The 20,866-nt window shown below is 45.7% G+C and overlaps 1 protein-coding gene across 1 annotated transcript in view; it reads right to left on the bottom strand.

Moving 5' to 3' along the window:
* MB21D2 (Mab-21 domain containing 2) overlaps nt 1-16,517 on the bottom strand; it is an 84,315-nt gene extending 67,798 nt beyond the window's left edge. The window contains exon 1 of the mRNA XM_038417129.2: nt 15,824-16,517. Within this exon, the coding sequence (XP_038273057.1) occupies nt 15,824-16,502 (679 nt within the window). The 5' untranslated portion in view covers nt 16,503-16,517. The remainder of the gene's footprint in view (nt 1-15,823) is intronic.
* Between the last annotated feature and the right edge of the window lie 4,349 nt (nt 16,518-20,866).

The raw sequence follows: 20,866 nt of genomic DNA, 5'->3' as shown, positions 1-20,866 counted from the left end.
GCAAGATTTCTGTGCATTCAGGGACACGTCTATTCTCTGCACCAAGCTGGGAAGGGAAGTAATCCCAAACCATGAGCTGCAGCTTAGCACTGCAGACATTACTGCGGCTCTAACACGCACCGCACCCCACCCCCACCCCCAGCCCTGGGTGAGGAAATGACCAGCTTACATTAGCTATGGACCCACTGGTCCATGTCTCTCCTTCCCAAGCACCCTACCCCGCCCCCTCATGTGCTGGAGTGCAGTGAGCCCCCCGACCTGTGCCTGATAGTGTTAAAAACCTTTGGTTTTTCTCCTCCATGGCATCCTAAAGTTATACCCCACCTCACCTGTGGCAGAACCACCTCTGTCCTGCTGGGGACCTGGCTTGTCTGCTACAAAAGTAGGGACAAAGTCTGTCCCTTGTTCTCCTACTGGGACAGACTTTTTTTTTTTTTTAAAATGGGGTTGGTTTATTACGGTACCACTCCCAAACTGCTAAAGGCTCAAGATCTCCACTCAGTACTGCCACGCCCAGTGGGTGATGGTCTTGCAAATGCTGGTGACCCTATGGCCGCCGGGTGGGCTGATGAATTACAAGAGCTGTTAACAGCACAAGATCGTAATGACCTCAGTCACTGCTGCCTTGTTCACGAGTGACCCACACCAGTGCCCAACACTCATCCCCTCCAGCTCCACGGGGCTTCAAAGGCAGATGGTATTGGGCATGAACAAACAGAGGCCCTCATCAATGCCTCTCCCTGGCAGCTCCCCACCAGACACTTACAGATTTACTGAGTGTGTAACAGTGCTTAGAGCTGTGGGGCTGGGAGTTGGATGCCCGAGTTCTACTTTTAATGGTGCCCTTGACTCCACGCACAACGTTGGATAAGTCATTCAATTGCTGCATCTTGCTTTACCCAGCAGTAAAATGAAGATATGCTGATGGACCGCTGTACGGGACTGCGTATGTGGCAATCATAATTTAATGGAATTTTGATGCCTCTTAGCTGCAGTTAAAGAAAGGTGGGGACGGGGCGGAATCTGGACCCAGCTCTAATAGCGGATTCCCTTAGGGAGAAGGGAGAGTATCTTCAGCGAGGGAGCATTTGCATCTTAGACAAATTGGTTAATGTACCTAGAATGCTTTGAAATTGGCAAAGTGCTTTATAAATGCTGAGGATTGTTATTTATTATTGTCTTGGTGTACAAGGGTAGAAGCAGTGCTATTTAGAGAGGAAAATTAAGAACAACAGGGGGTCTCTTAAAAAGCTGTATTTTCTTCTCTCCAAACGCAGCCGCGGAAAAGGGGGCTGAAGTTCCAGGGTGGGCTGAGCCTGTTCGAGGACAAACACCGCTCCACTTCCACCCACTCAGACACCAAATTAGAGAAATACATCCCTTTCCAGAGGAGCTCATCCGGGGTTGCCACTCCATGTCAAGTGGGAGTAGGATCAGGCCCCAACTGAAGAAGTGATTTCTTTTGTTGGTTTTAAGTGATACAAGATGTGTGTGTTTAATCAAATAGGAAAGATCAAGTGAATTCAGTGTGCAAAATTCAATATACAGAAGTGCCATCTCAACACTGTCATCTTAAAATAGATACATCATAGAGAAGCAAGTTTATTTGCCTGCATAATAAAGTGTCTTAGATTATTAAAGCTGAAAACTGCTCTTAACAAGCCAATTCTAATACACGTTTGCTAATTCTAAAGTTTGAAGATGTGACCCAACTGTACCCTAAAAGCTCAAAAGCCAGAAGGCAAATAAGATACCCCCTTTAAAAAAAAATCCCATGATTTTGGGGGCTGACTTCTGATTCGTAACTGTTTGGGGTCGGCAGTGCTGCCTTCAGGTTGTCAATGCTGCAATGTCCAGGGGGCAGACACCCTAAGAGAGTACGCATTCCCAAAACAATAAATTTAGTGGGAACGTGTGGTTTTATGAAACCTTACATTCTTTACATATCCACAAGGGCCATTAGGGAATCTGACTTGCATTAGAAATGCAACATCAAGAACTTGAACACTTTCATGAGCTATTCTGATCAGGTTTCTCTAAAAAAATATAATCAAGCGAAATTCTTCCCTCTGACAGATGAATGCTATGAAATCCTCATACCTTTGTTTTCTGTGTACTGCCCTGTTAAGTTTCTGAGACCTCTGCATGCAGAGAAAGCAGTTGTTTAGTTTTCTGAGCTGCTGCAGCTTATACAATCTGCACTCAGACTTGTGTTCTTTCTTGTTATTGTCTCTAGTCTAGAAGTCATTTAGCATGTGGCTAGAAAATGTCTGCAGGCAGCGCCTCCCCCATCAACTTCAGGTTTGGCCCAGTGAGCTGAGGGATACCTACAATCTTTAAAAAGAAAAAGGAGTACTTGTGGCACCTTAGAGACTAACAAATTTATTAGAGCATAAGCTTTCGTGAGCTACAGGTCACGAAAGCTTATGCTCTAATAAATTTGTTAGTCTCTAAGGTGCCACAAGTACTCCTTTTCTTTTTGCGAATACAGACTAGCACGGCTGCTACTCTGAAACCAATCTTTAAAAACTGCACTGTGTGCAGCGAACTAAAGGAAGATTTGGGAAGTAGACTACTGCTCAGTTGGGAAAGAGGACTGAAGAGCTGTTGGAATGCCAGTCCTTACCTGTCTCCCCATATACATACAAACACGTCTTTGTGCATGGCAAACAATATGAAGTTACTAAACACTACTTGAGTTGTGAATAGTAGTGAGTCACCACTCACTGACGATCGGTACAGGCAGTATAGCGAGTCTGAATTCTAATATTTCAGCAATTGAAAAACTGGAAACAGCACAACAATTATCCCAACGTGCAGGTCTAGCAGAGGTGGTTGTAAGAATTGTAAGAAAGGAAGAGAGGTGAATTCAGACACCTTTGAGCCACAGAAATGGTATAACTCTGAATGTTGGCAAAAGAAGTGCATTTAAAAGGAGATTAAGGCATTTCCTGAATACAAAGTCCTACTTAATTTGCACTCAATTGCTTCTTTCTTCTTTGCTGTAAACTCCAGATTCTTCAATGCACTGGACTGTGTTGTAGAGAAACTCATTCAGCAGCAGCAAAACAAGTTTATGGACATCAATCTCACCACACACGAGAGTTTGCAGGTTCCTGAACAATTCCCAGTAGTTCGGCCACACTAAGGCAAGGATGGAGATTAGAGAGTTATCAACTTTGACACTCAGCAGTAACGTGTCACAAGGATTAAATGATTACATCATGAAATGACAGCAAATGCAGCTCTCCGGCTGTTCTAAGTTACAGATTTACTAAAGGAACTAAAAAAAAAAATAAATAAATAAATCTGAAGCATCTCCAAACATCTGCCTCATGTATTAGAGCCAAATGCAGCTGTAAATGTAGGTTTTACATACAAACCTAAGAATGGCCAAACTGGATCAGACCAAAGGTCCATCCAGCCCAACATCCTGTCTTCCAACAGTGGCCAGTGCCAGGTGCCCCAGAGGGAATGAACAGAACAGATATTCATCAAGTGAATCATCTGAAAATTTTGCCACCTCACTGTTTACCCCTTTTTCCAGATCATTTATGAATATGTTGAATAGGACTGGTCCTAGTACAGACCCCTGGGGGACACCACTATTTACCTCTCCATTCTGAAAACTAACCATTTATTCCTACCATTTGTTTCCTATCTTCTAACCAGTTACCAGTCCATGAGAGGACCTATCCTCTTATCCCATGACAGCTTATTTTGCTTAAGAGCTTTGGTGAGGGACCTTCTCAATGACTTTCTGAAAATCTAAGTACACTATCTCCACTGGATCTCCCTTGTCCACATGCTTGTGGAGCCCGTAAAAGAACTCTAGTAGATTGGTAAGGCATGATTTCCCTTTACAAAAACCATGTTGACTCTTCCCCAACTAATTATGTTCATCTAGGTGTATGACAATTCTTTTCTTTACTATAGTTTCAACCAGTTTGCCCAGTACTAAAGTCAGGCTTACTGGCCTGTAATTGCCAGGATCACCTCTGGAGCACTTTTAAAAATTGGTGTCACATTAACTGTCCTCCAGTCATTTGGTACAGAAGCTGATTTAAATGATCGGTTACAGACTACAGTTAGTAATTCTGCATTTTCACATTTGAGTTCCTTCAGAATTCTTGGGTGAAGACCATCTGGTCCTGGTGACTTATTACTGTTTATTTTGTCAATTTGTTCCAAAACCTTCTCTAATGATGCCTCTGGGACAGTTCCTCAGATTAATCACCTAAAAAGAATGACTCAAGTTTGGGAATCTCCCTCATACCCTCAGCCATGAAGACCGATGCAAAGAATTCATTTAGTTTCTCCGCAATGACCTTATCGTCCTTGAGTGATCATTTAGCATCTCAATTGTCCAGTGGCTCCACTGGTTGCTTAGCTTGTTTCCTGCTTCTGATGTAGTTAAAAAAAAAATTGCTATTAATTTTTTGAGTCTTTGGCTAACCGTTCCTCAAATTCTTTTTTGGCCTTCTTAATTATATTTTTACACTTCATTTGCCAGAGTTTATGCTCCTTTCTATTTTCCTCACTAGGATTTAAACTTGCACTTTTTAAAGGATGCCTTTTTGTCTCTCACTGCTGCTTCTACTTTGTTGTTTAACTACGGTAGCACTTTTTTGGTTCTCTTATGGTGTTTTTTAATGTGGGGTATACATTTAAGTTGAGCCTCTATTATGGTGTCTTTAAAAAGTTTCCACGCAGCTTGCAGGGATTTCACTTTTGGCCCTGTACCTTTTAATTTTTGTTAAACTAACTTCCTCATTTTTGTGTAGTCCCCCTTTCTGAAATTAAATGTTACAGTGTTGGCTGCTGTGGTGTTTTCCCCATCACAGAGATGTTAAATAATTATATTATGGTCACTATTACCACGCTGTCCAGCTCTATTACCCTCTTGGACCAGATCCTGTGCGCCACATAGGACTAAATCAAGAATTGCCTCTCCTCTTGTGGATTCCGGGACTAGCTGCCCCAAAAAGCAGCGATTTAAAGGGGCGGAAGAGAAGCAGAGAAGTTAATTGCGTTTGTCTGAACCTTTGAGACTATGATTGTGTTTCCTTACTAATCATTCCTTCCTTACAATCACAAACTTTCTGTACAGGGGCACACTGACTAACCTCCTTCCCTCAAGGCCGGTTCTTAGCACAACCTCAAAAGGTCCCACCATATGCATGGAAAAGCTAAGGCCATGTCTACACTACCACTTTTGTCCGTATAACTTATATCGCTCGGGGGTGTGAAAAAACCACCCCCCAGAGGAATGTATAAGTTACACCGACAGAAGCATTGGCGCAGACAGCACACGTTGGCAGGAGAGCTCTCCCGCCAGCATGAAGCAGCTACACGAGCGATCTTACAGTGGCACAGCTGCATCTGGACAGCTGTGCTACTGTAAGATTGCTAGTGATGGCCTCAGACAAGAGACATTTTAGAATGAAAGCACATGGGCTAGTATCTCAGTCCAAGCTCTCCTGCTCTGTGGCAGGAACAGATATTTGTACTTCTCAGTAGTTGCATCCAGCAACAATATTCTGTACGTGCTCAGCAATTCTGGACAAGCTAACTTTCATTAATGAGTGCCCATTGTGTCAAGAGGTGGGAGTATTCTACTTAGCATGATACACTTGGAAAAGGAAAAAACCCTACATTCAACCACTTCTGCTTTTCATATCTCAAATCACAACCGCAGGCTGCGTGTTTGTCACACAGTGTGATTACACTCTTTCCTGGGTCCTTGTGGTTACCCACATCAGTATCTGTGGTTTCAACAATATATGATAGTTAACACTTTCTGTCCCAGACTGCAGCACCTTGCTGCTCTGTGAGCTTGGACCCACACATTCCACACCAGCTCCGGCTGAAGCCAGGACTGTACTTTTAACTGTAGTTTGTAAGGAGCTTTGGGAACCTACTGCATAAGACCTAAGATTATTTGCTAGACCTTAAAAAGTAGGCCACTTTGTAATCTTTCTCTGAGGCCAAGCCACCTGATCAGCACACAAGGAGGGCACATCAGTACCTTCCTCTAATGTTTCTTTGAATACTTTCTGGAGCTTGCTGGTCAGTAGAAATGCATGCCCTAAGCCGGATATGGCTCACCACAACCTTAGCAGAAAGAACTGCCCTACAGCGTCCTGCTGCTCAAGACCTGCAGCAATACGACGCAGAGTTACTTATTTTAGACTAATAGTACAGCAAACTGAAGTATTCATCTTAAAGGTCATGATCTTAGTCTTCAAAATGTTATTCCCTTTTAACATTGCCTGGAACATGGTTGCTAGCAGTTCTGGGCCACAACTGTCATATTCCTGCAGTTACATCTCACTTTTGACATTACAACAGCCTGTAGAGACCCCAACCAAGATAACAGCCCCTTGCAATAGGCCATACAGACACACCAAGCCAGCCCGACGCTACCAAGCCGAACAGGCTGCACAAGTAGAGGAAGAATTGTTATCCCCATTTTACAGATGGGCAACTGAGGCACAGACAGGTAAAGTTTCCAAAAATGCCCCAATCCCACTGAAAGTCAATAGACTCAGGCACTTGCCCAACTAGGGTAGGGCTGGGAACGGAACCCAGGTTTGAGGATTCCCAATCCAGTGCCTTAACTATAGTCTCTGAGGCAGTGATTCAAGTCGATGTCGTCAGTCTCCGTTGTTCTATGCCCGGATGCCAGGCAGCACAGCACTATTAGCAGCCTCCTCTCCAAAGAGGCCTGGAAAGGAGCAGGAGGGAAGAAAAGCTAGTCCAGATCCCAGCCTCGGGGTTTCTGCACCTTAACATTAAGTAATCACTCCTCATTCAGAGCATTGTACTTTCCGCACCAGCCCAATCAGCACAAAGCGCATGAACTGTACTCTAATTAATGCTCTAAATTAGGCTAAATCATACCGTCTGACAGATGAAAGACAGCACATTAATAAGACCACTGTACTTTACTTAGCATCAAGGGTACCTTTGACGCGTTTGTTTAACAAATCAGTTCAAGGAAGGTTTGTTCCTTCTAATTTAAGCTACTGCAGAAGACAGAGAGGAGATCCACTGAAACAGGTCTTTGAAAATAAAAGAGGATGTATCCAAAAGGAGTACACGCAGCATAGGGATCAGGCCAGGCAAGCTCGAGATCGCTGCACATACAGACCCGCAGATCAGAAGTCTGAAAGGAGGGCAAGGATACGTTTGCCCACTCACTGCAGAACACTTTGCCATTTGCAGTCAAAAGCAACACATCAGAGCAGCGTAGATGAAAGAGGAAGCTGTGGAGTTTCTCTGTTAATGAGAGTGCAATCCACGCCATCATCCGCGAGTCAGAATAGCAGCAGCTGCTGGAAGAATTATTCTGAAGGCTTGGAAGAAACCAGGTTACAAGTTGCACCCAGCAGACAACCCCCACATCTTTGTTACTGGTACGTTAAGGTTACCATAGATTTTTATTATTAAAACCTGCAGCCTCTGCATCTACAGGAACTATCCAGTTCAGAAAAGACCCCCAAAGCATTTGAACTGGTTTGACCAGTGAAGGGAGTGTAGATACATATTCTAATAGTCTCCGCGTACAGAGAGGAACTTGAACTTACATGTGGCCCATATCACATTTCAGTGCCCAAGCTGAGTCCTGGGGCTGGTGGTTTGATACATCTGCCCAAGAGTCATTTCCCATCCACCAAATCCACCAGCCAGCTGGGACAATGCATCCTCCCTCATTAAGTAAGCGCTGGTATGCACGCATTCACGCTGCAAGATAGCCCCTGTGCGACAACGCCCATCACAGCTCCCCAGCTCTACCTCAGAACGAGCAGCCGCCTGGCTCCATCCCTCCCAATCCACGCCAGCCACACAGCCCCGTACACCTACAAACCGCATAGTGCCCCAATAATTCAACTAAGCTAGCACACAACTTCTTTACCGAACAGAAGATTATTACATTTTCATTTATAATCAGAGGCTATTTAAAAAAAAACATTGCCCAGAAAGAGAGAGAGAGAGAGAGAGAGAGATGTATCTCCTTACTAGATGAATGGTAGGCAATTCGTGGTGAAGAGTAGGGCAGAATTAAGATGGGTGTTTTCCAAAGTGTGCAACATGATTCCCCTCCCCCCGCCCCTTCCCAATTCAGATCAAGGAGAGTTTAGCTCAGGAAGGATCTCCTGCTTGAAAAGAAGGGCTGAAGAATTGTAGAAGATATGGTTCTTTCCTCCCGAAACCATTAATCTCATTTTGGTAGTTCCATGATTTGTTTTAATGTCAGCTATTTACTCCAATGAACAGGCTAGCATCCATCGCTGCCGTCTCATGGACACAATCGGAATCACTCAACTCTGGGACATAGGCCCTATATTGCCATCAGTAATTTTCCTTAGTCAAGGGGTAGGTATTGTGCTTGAAAAACAATGGGAGCTGGATTCTACCCCTGCTGCTGCCGCCATGAAGTTCCAAGTGGACATGCTGTCACTATTTATTTGTATTATTGTACTACAAAGGAGCCCTCGTCATGGCCCAGGACCCTCACTATGCTAGGCACTGTCCAAACAGAAGAAAAAAAAAATGGTCCCCTCTCCCAAAGCTTATAACCTAAGTAAAAGGAGACAACGGATGGATAGAGGAGCATGCGGGACAGCACTGGTCAGCATGTGAGGCAGTGGCCTCAGCACACCAACGGCCTAACCACTGTCATGTTTTTTGTAGGCATCACGGAAAAGGAGAGTTTCCAGGAGGAATCTGAAGGAAGATAACAAGGTAGCTTCGTGGATGTCTACAGGGAGCTCCTCACCAGCTTGCAGGTCAACATGGGAGAAAACATGATGGTGCTTGCTTGAAAATTTAACAAGTGAGTGACAGAGGCTGAGATCATGGGCCGATCAGAGGCAAGAGTAGACATCTCAATACTGAACGAGTGATGATGGGTGGGGTGAGGACAGCCCGTGAAGAGCCGTGAAAGTGAATAGAAGTAATCTCTGTTTGATGCGAAAAAGAGGGAGCCAGTGGAGGGATGCAGAGAGGGTGACATGCTCAAAGCCATAAGCTACGTAAGCGATCTTTGCAGCTGCATTCTGAATGGACGAGCGGGGCAAGACTGCATTTGTCAAGGCCAGAGAAAAGGATGTCGTGGTAATTGAGACAGGAGACGAGAGCCTGGACAAGGAGTTTTAGCTGTGTGGGTGGACAGTAAAGGCTGTATCTTAGGGCTTGTCTACACTTACTGGGGGATTGACATGCAGCGATCGATGCATCAGCGGTCAATTTAGCGGGTCTCGTGAAGACCCGCTAAATTGACTGCAGATCGCTCTCCCGTCAGTATCACGTGGTGTGTGCCCCGCGGTAAACAGATCTAAGCTACGTCGACTTGAGTTATGCTATGCCTGTAACTCAAATTGCGTAGTTTAGATCTACTTTTCTCTGTAGTGTAGACAAGACCTCAGAGACATTATGCAGACAGAATCGGCAAGTTTTAGACACAACTTAGATACCACTTGTCCATGGACTTGATACGGGGTTCAGCGATAGGGAAAACCAGCAGAGGTTTGGAGTCTGCAAAGTCAAAAGTAAGTGTTGTTCAAATCTGCCTTCCATATTACCCAGGCCTCCCCCGTGTTTGGGGGCTTGAGAGCCTGAGGAGGGACAGACAATTCTGGTTGTGGTCATTTGATAACTATGATGACTTAGTCCTGCCATGAGTGCAGGGGACTGGTCTAGATGACCTCTCGAAGTCCCTTCCAGTCCTACGATTCTGTGACAAACAAGATGCAATTTGGCTAGAGCCCCGTTTTCCCGATTGTAAAATACTTTTGAAGTGGGATGCGATTATAGCCGTGGACCCCGAAGGAAATCCTGGACATGGACACATCTTGTATGCACCGGCAGAGACACTGCATGGGTCTGAATGTGTGAAAAGAAAACCTTCAAAGCTAGAATTAAATCAAACGTCTCCTCTGCAGTGATTAGCAAGAGAAATGACGGCCAAACTGCAGAGTAGAGCCCCCAGAAATTTCCATTAAGCTTCAGAGCTGCCACCAATAGCTTTCTTAGAGAGACATTTTTGCATACTAGAGAAAAAAATCTTCAGGTGGAATTGCAAAGTTTAATCCCCCCCACCCACCAACCTTCCTAAGCAACTCTACCACTTGTGTCATTGCTCTTTATTTCTGCTTCCCCTTTGATTTGGATCTACTAAATAAAACTAACCAGCTAGCTAAGAGAAAGCTGAACAACTTGTTTCCAGGCTAGAAATATTCCAAGTCTGGTAATCGCATCTGTCTTGTTTATGCCGCTTTCGTGCTAGGTGTTCATGCAAAGTCATGTGGAAGAGAGAAAAAAAAACAATTCACGTATCCTAGTTACCATCCTTCTGTAGGAACATAATCATCAATTGCCTTTAAAGCATAATTGGGCTTGGCAAGAATTCCCAAAATCCTTTACAAATATTTCCCCGGCCTTTAAGAGCGGCTCTTGGGCAAGTTCTTGACAATCCCGCCTTGAGAATTTCTGTGCCCGGAAGACACGTTCTTAGCTATTAAACTAAACTGCCTGCATCACCACCTAACCTTTCAAAATAGTAGCTGAGTGACTTCTCCAGCTCATTCGCTCACCTGTCTCAGAGGCAGGTAGGATAAAGCTTTCAAGGCTGACTTCACTGCACAAAAGGTGCAGGGTTTTTAATACTGAGATAAAAGAGACAAGCCACGTCTTTTAAATCTTGACAAGCCACATCACAGTATTCCCGGGGGGGAGCAGGGGCGGGCATAAGGAGAGGGTTGACTTCAACTAGCTACATCGAGGTATGAGCTACCTATGCCTTGTTTCCATCAGGATTTTGTATTGAGATAGCTACCATTTTCTGCACCCAAGGGACAGGTTAAATATAAATCCAGACACACATGGCCTGCAGGGAGAGGGACCCAGAAAAAGCCAGAGACGAAGGATACTGTGATGCAGAATAAGGTTATTTTTAACAGCTGTGCAGTATGTATGCAATAGCACAGAGGCACATCAGCAAGGCGTGTTTAGTAATACAGACCTCAGGAATACGGTAGGCTCCTATCGTGATTGGCCTCTCTTGCAAAAGAGGGAGGAACAAAATCTTGACTCCAGAGAGATCATTCCACTCTGGTAGCTATTTCTGCTCCTCAGTACAGGACCAGAATCAAAGTCTCTCTCTCGCCTTCAATAGACGGTGGGTAACATTTCCGAGAGTGCCTAAGAGAAGTGTCTTTGAGCCTAAGGCAGGATTTACGTGAGACAATTTTACTGGCCTAGCTGTGCCTGTTAGAAGCAAGTGGGGGGATGGGACCACAGGGTGTAGCAAGAACACCATTCTAACCAATATAGCTACGCCAACAAAAGCCTTGGTGTAGCTGCGGTCACACCAGCAGGAGTGTCCTTTCACTTGGATAAGCTGTCTCTCCCCTGGGGAGGTTTTCTGGTATAGCTCCCCCAGTACATCTATCCCAGCAAGCCCTTCTAAATGTAGACAAGGCCAAAGGTCTTGCAGAAAGTCACTGGGACTCAACCTGCAAACTCATATGAGCTGCTTTGGAAAATCTTACCCGCCCCACCACCTGCCCAGTGTCAGAGGACAGAACAACCACCATCCTTTCAAATGCCCATGAGATTGTCAATGGACTCAAGCTGCAAGGTTTGGACTTGCGCGCGCACGCACCCACGCACGCACGCAAAGCTGTGTGGAGCTGAGGTTTTGTCCCTTCCCTTCTGTGGAGACTAGACCTATTTAGCAACAAGCAAAACAGTCAAGGTTGTGAAAATGGCCTTACTAAAGGATCAACATGAATAACCCCACAACCCCTTCTCTATATGGCTAGGAGCAAGCCTAAGCCCACCTGGAACAAAGGGACAGTTACAGATTTACTTAAGACTGTCAGCACCCTTAGAAAAGAATCCAAGAGTCGGGACCCTTAAGAAAGAAACCACAGGCTAGTCTGAGGCAGCAGCAGCAGCGCTAGGAATTTCAGAGGTCGGTTTAGTACTCAGGGCTCCTATTCCCAAGAGCTCAGCGTATGTTTTTAACATTTCTCTGCACATCTGGGCATCATGGCACATTTTTATTCAGGCCTTGAACCCCAGAGAGGAATTAGCTGTGGATCAAGGAAGAATCTACGCAGGGGGTTTAGAACAAAAGAAGAACTGAACTGCTCTGGCGAATGTAGGAGGCAGCGATAGCCACAACTCCAGCTGTTCTGGAGGGAACAGTCCCACCTTGGATGGACACCAATGGATAGATACTAATATGGTCGCCATCACAACAGTATCCATGACACTTGTCAGGCACTAAGAATTCATCATCACAACAGCACCGTGAGGTCGGGAACCATTGCTTTCCTTAACCTATCCACAGAGACCCGAGAGCAAGTATAAGCGTCTTCTCCAAGGTCTCACAGAAGTTAGTGGCAGAGCTAAAAGTTAGACCCTGATCTCTAAAGTCCCAATAGTACAAGAGCATTCTTCCTCCCCAATTTTCCCCATTTAGGGCCCTAATTATGCAAACCCCATCCATCTCCATCACTTAACAGACAGAAAATACAACCATGCAGCTAAACTTCAAACAATCCTCAAGTGACGCTCAGCATAAACAGGGTCACTTACCCAGTAGGGGCTCCCCTGCGCGCACACTTTCAGTGCTACATCATTAACAGGACTGCAAGCTCTTTGGAAAAGCATCTAGTTGTGCTACCACAATCCAAACACCTGCTCCATCTAGGTCAGAGTCAGAAGGTTGCAGCTACGAACATCTTCCCTAGCGTTTGGGGACACGGGCTGTTGGGACCACGGTACCAGGTCTGAGGTAGCAGAACAGCAGTTCATTAACTCTTCCAGAGCTCAGCTGTCCAATAGCTAGGGAGAAAAAGCGTATGGGACAGGGAAGCAAGAAATTCAACCTTTTAAATAGCGATGCGAGAGGGTATTCTTCCATGGTCTCCAGGCCCAGGCCCCTTTCTCTGGCAAAATTCCTTGCACTGGAAGTGGTTTAATTTTGAAGATGGGACGCAAGCAAAACCTGCCCGACGTGAGGTATGAGAGAACCTAGCTTCTGTGAAAACCCCATGTCAGTATGTAACAGCATGCTTCAGCCTGCAGATTAGTACATGCAGCATTCTGACAGAAAGTGATTGATGTATATTCTGATAGATTTCAGACTCCACAATTACAGCTGAAGCAGTCCCCCTTGGGCATTATATGGGCAAGGAAGCTTTGTTAATTTGTGTAAGCACCAAATATCCAAGAGTTTCTGATCTATCCTGAGCAGCTGGCCGTCAGGATGGCTAGGAAGAACTAGAAGGTGTGGTGCCACCCAAGTTTCTGTACTCGCACCCAATGTCTGCCAGGGGAGGGGACACGTAAAGGTGAAGAAAGGCTACAGTGTTCTCTTCTGCACGGTCTGGCAGTTCTGATAGGTGCTGTGTCGCTATTTACAAAGCAAAGAGCTTTGCAGACACGTTATTGTGAGGCAGTCGCTCATTTCTACTTGTTGATGTTTTCCCCCCAAAATCCCAGCTGAGAGGTTTGTCAGATCACGATGGTGGGTGGAACCCTGGCCTCACTGGGGAGAATGGCAAGACTCCCATTGACTTCACTGGGGCCAGAATTCCATGTAGGGAGGGTTTAAAAAAAAAAAAAAAAAAAAAAAAAAAAGGAAGCAGGAAAAAGAAAACCCACCCACAAACCGCAGTTATAACCCGTGCCAGGCAGCATTTCAGTGCTTTGCCCTTGTTCTCAAGCCAAAGTTAGTGAGTTACATTCTCTCCAGCCTTACATGAAAAAGAAAAAAAAAATAGGAGGATTTGTGGCACCTTAGAGACTTGCACATTGATTAGAGCATAAGCTTTGGTGGGCTACAGCTCACTTCATCGGAGGCATGCAGTGGAAAATACAGTGGGGAAATTTATATACTCAGACAATATGAAACAATGGGGGTTGCCATACACACTGTAAGGAGAGTGATCAGGTAAGGTGACAGGTTTCAGAGTAGCAGCCGTGTTAGCCTGTATCCGCAAAGAGAAAAGGAGTACTTGTGGCACCTTAGAGACTCACAAATTTATTTGAGCATAAGCTTTTGTGAGCTACAGCTCCCTTTAATGGATGCATAATGACACATCCATTCCCAGTCTTTATTCAAGCCTAAATTAATTGTGTCCAGTTAGCAAATTAATTCCAATTCAGCAGTCTCTCGTTGGAGTCTGTTTTTGAAGTTTTTTTGTTGAAGAATTGCCACTTTTAGGTCTGTAATCGAGTGACCAGAGAGATTGAAGTGTTCTCCGACTGGTTTTTGAATGTTATAATTCTTGACGTCTGATTTGTGTCCATTTATTCTTTTACGTAGAGACTGTCCAGTTTGGCCAATGTACATGGCAGAGGGGCATTGCTGGCACATGATGGCATCTATCACATTGGTAGATGTGCAGGTGAACGAGCCTCTAATACTGTGGCTGATGTGATTAGGCCCTATGATAATATTGACTATCTGAATCCCAAAGCAAGCAATTACCCATTAGCTAGTCATCCTAGATTACCTGCTGAACTCTGGTTATCACTTGTTTAATGTAAGTATTGTACATTTATGACTAAAGAGGAAGGAAGAAAAGGAGTACTTGTAGCACCTTAGAGACTAACAAATTTATTAGAGCATAAGCTTTCGTGAGCTACAGCTCACTTCATCGGATGCTGTAGCTCACGAAAGCTTATGCTCTAATAAATTTGTTAGTCTCTAAGGTGCCACAAGTCCTCCTTTTCTTTTTGCGAATACAGACTAACACGGCTGCTACTCTGAAACCTGTAAAGAGGAAGGGGATCAGTTAGCGATTTCTGGAATATGATAGCATCATGTTTTCATATACAAATGCAATATAGATTAATTTTTAATAAATTGATTCTGTGCAGCCACACACATGCATACGTACTTTACCTATTTAGTTACATATATTATGTATTGGAGAGAAAGAAAGACACACACCTTGAAGCACAGAGCTATTTATTGACCCTACATTCTATTTTGATGGCTTGACCCCAGACTCTTGAATATCAGATAAAACTCTAAGCTTGCCAAATATAGGTTTCACTCATCTGTTAGTTTAATGAAAAAACGCTCGTGACGCTGATGTAAACCCGAAAGCTTGATTTCAAGGTCCATTACAAAGGATCCTTTCCTGTTTTTAAGGTTTCTGTTTAGATGAATAATTTTTAACCAATGCAGGGTAAAGATTCATCAGTGACTGCAGGTGCAGTTAAAACGTTAGTCACTCTGCATTGGATCTGTGCTAACCCTTTGGTCATCCAAGAGCATGGGTGACTTAAGCAGTGGCCTGGTTTGCCATTTGTTTGTTTTAGTATCATTTAAGGATCCCCCACCTGCGATGAATCAAAGTTACATGCAAACTAGAATTCTCCAGCCCAGCCACAGTCCCTCCCACAGGATAATTTATACCGTAGCAAGTTTTGCGACCAAGGCTAGAAACGCAGCTCATGGGAGAGTGCTAGCAGCTAGCCATCTGGCTACAACTATACCCGAGGTCTGCAAACCTATCACTAGTCTCCAGACGTGAGGAGAGAGCAATAAATAAATAACGGGGAGCGGCAGGGTGGCCTCGGCCGCCCAAGGCACGAGTGTGCATCTCAGGCAGCCCACACCAGCTCGGGGCTTGCACAGCGATGGCCAGGGAGGAAGGTGTGCCATGCACTCGCACGGGGCACAGGAAAGCGAGCTTGAATTGGAAAGAAAAGGGGGGGGGCGTCAACCTGCAACGAATCAACCCCCCCATCCCCGCCGCCCAGGCCGGCCCGGAGCCCCCCGGCCCCCGCTCACCGAGCATGGAGAAGATGAAGTCTTTGGCCGTGTGGATCTCCAGGGCTCGCTGGTCGTCGTACTCCCGCTGCTCGTGCCTGGAGAATTCCTGGATGAGCGTGTTCAGCTCCTCCGTGCGGGCTCCGGAGCGGAAGTCGAGCTCGGGGCCGGCGGGCTTGCAGGGAGCGCCCAGGGCTCCGGGCTTGCCGGCGAGCGGCGCCGCCATCTTCGTGCACAGCAGGCGCCGGGGCGGCGGCGAGCCTGGGCCGGGCTCGGCAGCCCGAGCCTCGCTCCCCCCGCGAGCTGGAAACCACGTGAGCGTCACCCGCGCGCGGAGCAACAAGCGGCTGCCGGCGCCCCGCGAGCCCGAATTGCAGCCGAGCCCGTGTGGACGGCGGCGGCGCCTGCTCCGAATCCGGCTCCGAATCCGGCGGCGGGAGGCGCGGGTCGGTGCTGCTCGAAGCCGCCTCCTCCGCCGGGAGCGGGCTGGCTCCGTGCGGCCTGAAAAGCGGGGCGGGCGCCCCCCCTGCCCCGCCCCAGGGCACCGCCCGGGCTCTTCCCCAGGAATTGGGGCGGGGGGGGCTCTGTGCCGCCCGCAGTAAAAACAGAAACAGGTTTCATAACCCGCTTTATTCCATTTAACTCGTGTTTGGAAAGCCTCACGCACATGAAATACCGGGGTAGCCCTGTTAGGCTGCATCCGCAAAACAGCAAGGAGTCCGCTGGCACCTTAAAGACTAACAGATTGATTTGGGCAGAAGCTTTCAAGCCCCCTCACTTGTTCAGATGCCTGGAGTGAAAGTTACAGCTGCAGGCATTTTATAGGTTTCAGAGCAGCAGCCCTGTTAGTCCGTAGTCGCAAAAAGAACAGGAGGACTCGGGGCACCTTAGAGACTAACACATGTATTGCAGCATAAGCTTTCGTGAGCTACAGCTCACTTCATCGGATGCATTTGCATCCGATGAAGTGAGCTGTAGCTCACAAAAGCTTATGCTCTCATAAATTTGTTAGTCTCTAAGGTGCCCGAAGTCCTCCTGTTCTTTTTTCTCCTTGCAGTGTGTATGATAAACCCATTGTTTCATGTTCTCTGTGTGTGTATATAAATCTCTCCTCTGTTTTTTCCACCCAATGCATCTGATGAAGTGAGCGGTAGCTCACGAAAGCTTATGCTCAGATAAATTTGTTAGTCTCTAAGGTGCCCCAAGTCCTCCTGTTCTTTTTTTTTTGAGACGTTTTATAATGACACAAGGGGAGACTGGGCCTGGCTGACAGGGCCAGTTCGATCAGGGTGGACGGGGTCCACTCCCAATAAGAGATGGGGAGGTGTCAATTCCAGGAGAGGCAGAGCTGCTTTTGTAATGAGCCAGCCACTCCCCGTCCCTATTCAAGCCCAGATGAATGGTGTTAAATTTGCAAATGAATTTTAGTTCTGCTGTTTCTCTTTGAAGTCTGTTTCTGAAGTTTTTTTGTTCAAGTATAGCTACTTTCAAATTAAAGTTGGCTACTCAAGCCTTCTATGAAGCACGACATCTACATCCTTCTTGGTTTCTTGTTATAATTTTGCACAACTCTGTTAATTAACTTCTTGAATGCAATGCGTTCATCTTTGGTGGCTTCTCATGTGTCTGGTACTTCCATTCCTTCAATTGATATGCTCATTAGTTCATTCACATAATCAGGCAGAAGGCAACCTCTTTCAGAACACAAAATTCTATTCAATGAGGCAAAAGAACAGTCAACTGTAGCTGTTGTGACTGGGAGTAGCAAGAGATGAATTCCTACTTCGTTCTTCCCAGGAAACAGAGCACAGAGATCGGGTCGAGCCACTAGTGATGATAAAAAAGAGGTTGAAGTCAAATCTTCATTCATTTGTTGTATGATATTCTACTGTGTGTTCAAATTCTCTGTTCTGTCCTGAGCACATGGCTGCCCCATTGCTGGTAGTGCCTCACTCCACTCTATTGTCGGTGTTCTGTAGGACAGGCATCTATAAAAGCTACGTAGAGGTTGAGCAGAATCTAGAAGTCGCTGTTGTAGATTTTTAAGAATCAAGTCTGTGTACTTTTTCAGTTGTCTTAACAAACACTTCTTGTCCTCTTCACTTAAGGATTTAATATAAATGCCTTCATTGGTCAACTTCTGGACTGAAATCTTTGCTTCTTCCAGTACGTTTTCAATGGAAGGCTCTCTGATTGATCCAAATGTAGCTTCTATTGCTGGACAAAGATCTACTACTGTTGTAGCAGATGCCTGGATGGCATTGTTTAATGACCCAAGTGGTTTCAAGAATAGACTTGCAAGAGAGAGAATGGCAATAGTCTTCTCTGAACATAGTAGCAAAAGTAATCCACCAGCCTCACTACTTGGCTCCATCCCATCTTGGTAGATACTTTCCAAAGTCAGTAATAACGGCTGGAGTAATTTTAAGACAACAGCCAGGGATCGCTCATGAGAAAGCCAGAGGGTTTTCCCAGATTGGACTAATCTGAACTTCAGTCCCAGTGTATTTCTATATTTTTCAAGTTATTCAGTCTTTTTGGACACTGCTAAAAAAAGAATATAATGAAGACATTAAATTTATAGCTTTTAAAATGTCTTTTGAAGAGTCTGCAGCTCATACTAGCGCTAGTTGGAGTAGATGGCCTCTGCTGTGTGTATAGGAGAGACGAGGGTTACACTTTTCTCTGAGCAAAGCTTGTGCTCCACCATGTCTTCCAGAGAAGTTTGCAGCTCCATCAAATGCACAAGCAGCCATCTGTTTGGGATCCAATTGACAAGCATTTAACTCTTCTAAGATGTGAGTTGTCACAGATGCAGCCGATGTGTCTTCTGTGATTTGAACATCTAGAAATGTATCTACTGGCATACTACTGACATCAAGATAACGTACACAATGACTTAATACTTGATGCCCATTTGCATCGGTGCATTTATTAGCCATGTATGCAATTTTTTTGAATGTGGTGAGAGAGGTCTTCACTTTTTCAACTGTTGAATCTTTCACTGTTGCACCACATGCTTCTAGCCAGTCAGTTGAGTTTCTTGCAGAAAGATAGGTGAGCATTTGTTGGTCTTGTTTGGAACCAGTGTTCAACTTCAGGATGAACAAGTGGCAATGCACTTAACATTGGCTTCCAGTTTGTAGTGTGTGGTATCTCTTGCTTTATAGAAAGTAGGATGCCACAGCCATGTTGGTTCGCATGAACTGTGTTATATCTCCAGCATTCTTAACAGCCTCATTAACGCTCACCGGTGTTGTCCTTGGTCAGTGGAGACTCAGAGTTCAGAGGTGCTTTCACATGAGTTCACCTTCCAGGTGTGGGGCAAGAAGGCACCTTGCTTGTTCCTCCAGCTGCTCACTGTTCGCTCTGGGCACTGTTGTTCGTTGTGCCACTGTTCACTCCATCGCTCTGTTGCCAATGGCCCTGCACCGTTACCTTCTGCTGCCACCTGTCACTGTGACCTTTGCGAGTTGGTCTCTTGAGGTTCCACCCAGCTCTCCGTGATTTCAGCTGAACTCTCAGTGGGGGAACCTCGCTGCTAGGGCAGACTGGGCCATCTCTGCCACAGAAACATTGTCCCACAGCGGATCTAAGCACTTAGACCTGATTATCAGTGATTTCAGCTGTAATGTTTCAGAGTAGCAGCCGTGTTAGTCTGTATTCGCAAAAAGAAAAGGAGGACTTGTGGCACCTTAGAGACTAACAAATTTATTTGAGCATAAGCTTTCCTGAGCTACAGCTCACTTCATCGGATGCTGTAGTGATCACTTAACGAAACAAAAGACTCTCTATGGAGCCTAATCAGCTCTATCTTTAAACAGTGGAGTGGGGCAGCTCAAATAGTACTTGGGACTCAGACAGACCATCAAGCAAAACACCCGTCCCCACCCTCTCTCTTGATGCCTTCAATCAGCACAGGCTAAGTACAGTTCTACTGCCCTATACTCAGACAATAAGAATAACAAAAGGAGGACTTGTGGCACCTTAGAGACTAACAAATTTATTTGAGCATAAGCTTTCGTGAGAGCTGAGGCTCACGAAAGCTTATGCTCCAATAAATTTGTTAGTCGCTAAGGTGCCACAAGTCCTCCTTTTCTTTTTGCGAATACAGACTAACACGGCTGCTACTCTGAAATAAGAATAACAACATTTCATTACCCCCCCCCACCCCGCGTTCAAGTGATTTGTAACCCAACCCCAGCCAAAATCTATCACTTGGGCAAGGCAGCTCTGTTTGCTGGATACCTAGGTAGATTAGGTGTGAATGTAAATACAATCTGGTCCTGAAGCCTTTCCCCCCCCAGCTCATCACTAGCTGTCAGCGAGAGCTCATTTAGACTTTGCTTACAAATCATCATTTGAAATTATTAGGTTGGCCAACATCACCGAAATGAATGCACTGACATGGTCATAAAAACAAAAGCTATATAAGGAAGCTAGTCTATATTCATACTTTTAAAATCTATTATACTTTTTCAGATACACGTATTTTATCACATACTGTATGTGCTTTTAAAGCGTGTATTAATGTTTAAATTTCAATTCAAATTTCCAAACGATCACTAAATTGGCAACACTTCATGTAACTAGTTCACAAAACTGAGGGGGGTGTTGGGGAAATTCGGGGGGCAGGGTGTAGGGAAATCCCTGGCACCGCCCTGGCCAGGAGGGGGTGAGCCCCGAGCTCGCCACCGCCCAGGGACCAGCCCTGGCCGAGGGTCTCGGAGATGGGCCCCTGGACTCAGGCTTGTAATTAAACCTCAGCCAGAGCAGCACTCTAGGGGGTCTCCCTCCTCCTGCCACTGGGCCCCCTGCTAGTTGGTCCGATAGCCGGGGGCTCACCCGCTTCTCATTACAGACCCTTTGGAAATTCCCAGGGGAGGCACCAGCCCCTTGGGAAATCTATGTGCCGTATATATCCAGGGTGGCCAGACATACTGCCCCTCCGAGCTGCATGAGATAATCTTAAGAAGTTCCAGAGCTGGGCGCATCTACCCCGGGCTTCGGGCTTCTGCCCTGCGGCAGGGTGGAGGGCAAGGCTTCAGATTCAGGGGAGACAGC

This window comes from Dermochelys coriacea, chromosome 9, assembly GCF_009764565.3.
Source record: "Dermochelys coriacea isolate rDerCor1 chromosome 9, rDerCor1.pri.v4, whole genome shotgun sequence".
In the NCBI taxonomy this organism is placed as follows: Eukaryota; Metazoa; Chordata; order Testudines; family Dermochelyidae; genus Dermochelys; species Dermochelys coriacea.
This window is presented reverse-complemented; position numbering and strand designations above follow the sequence as displayed.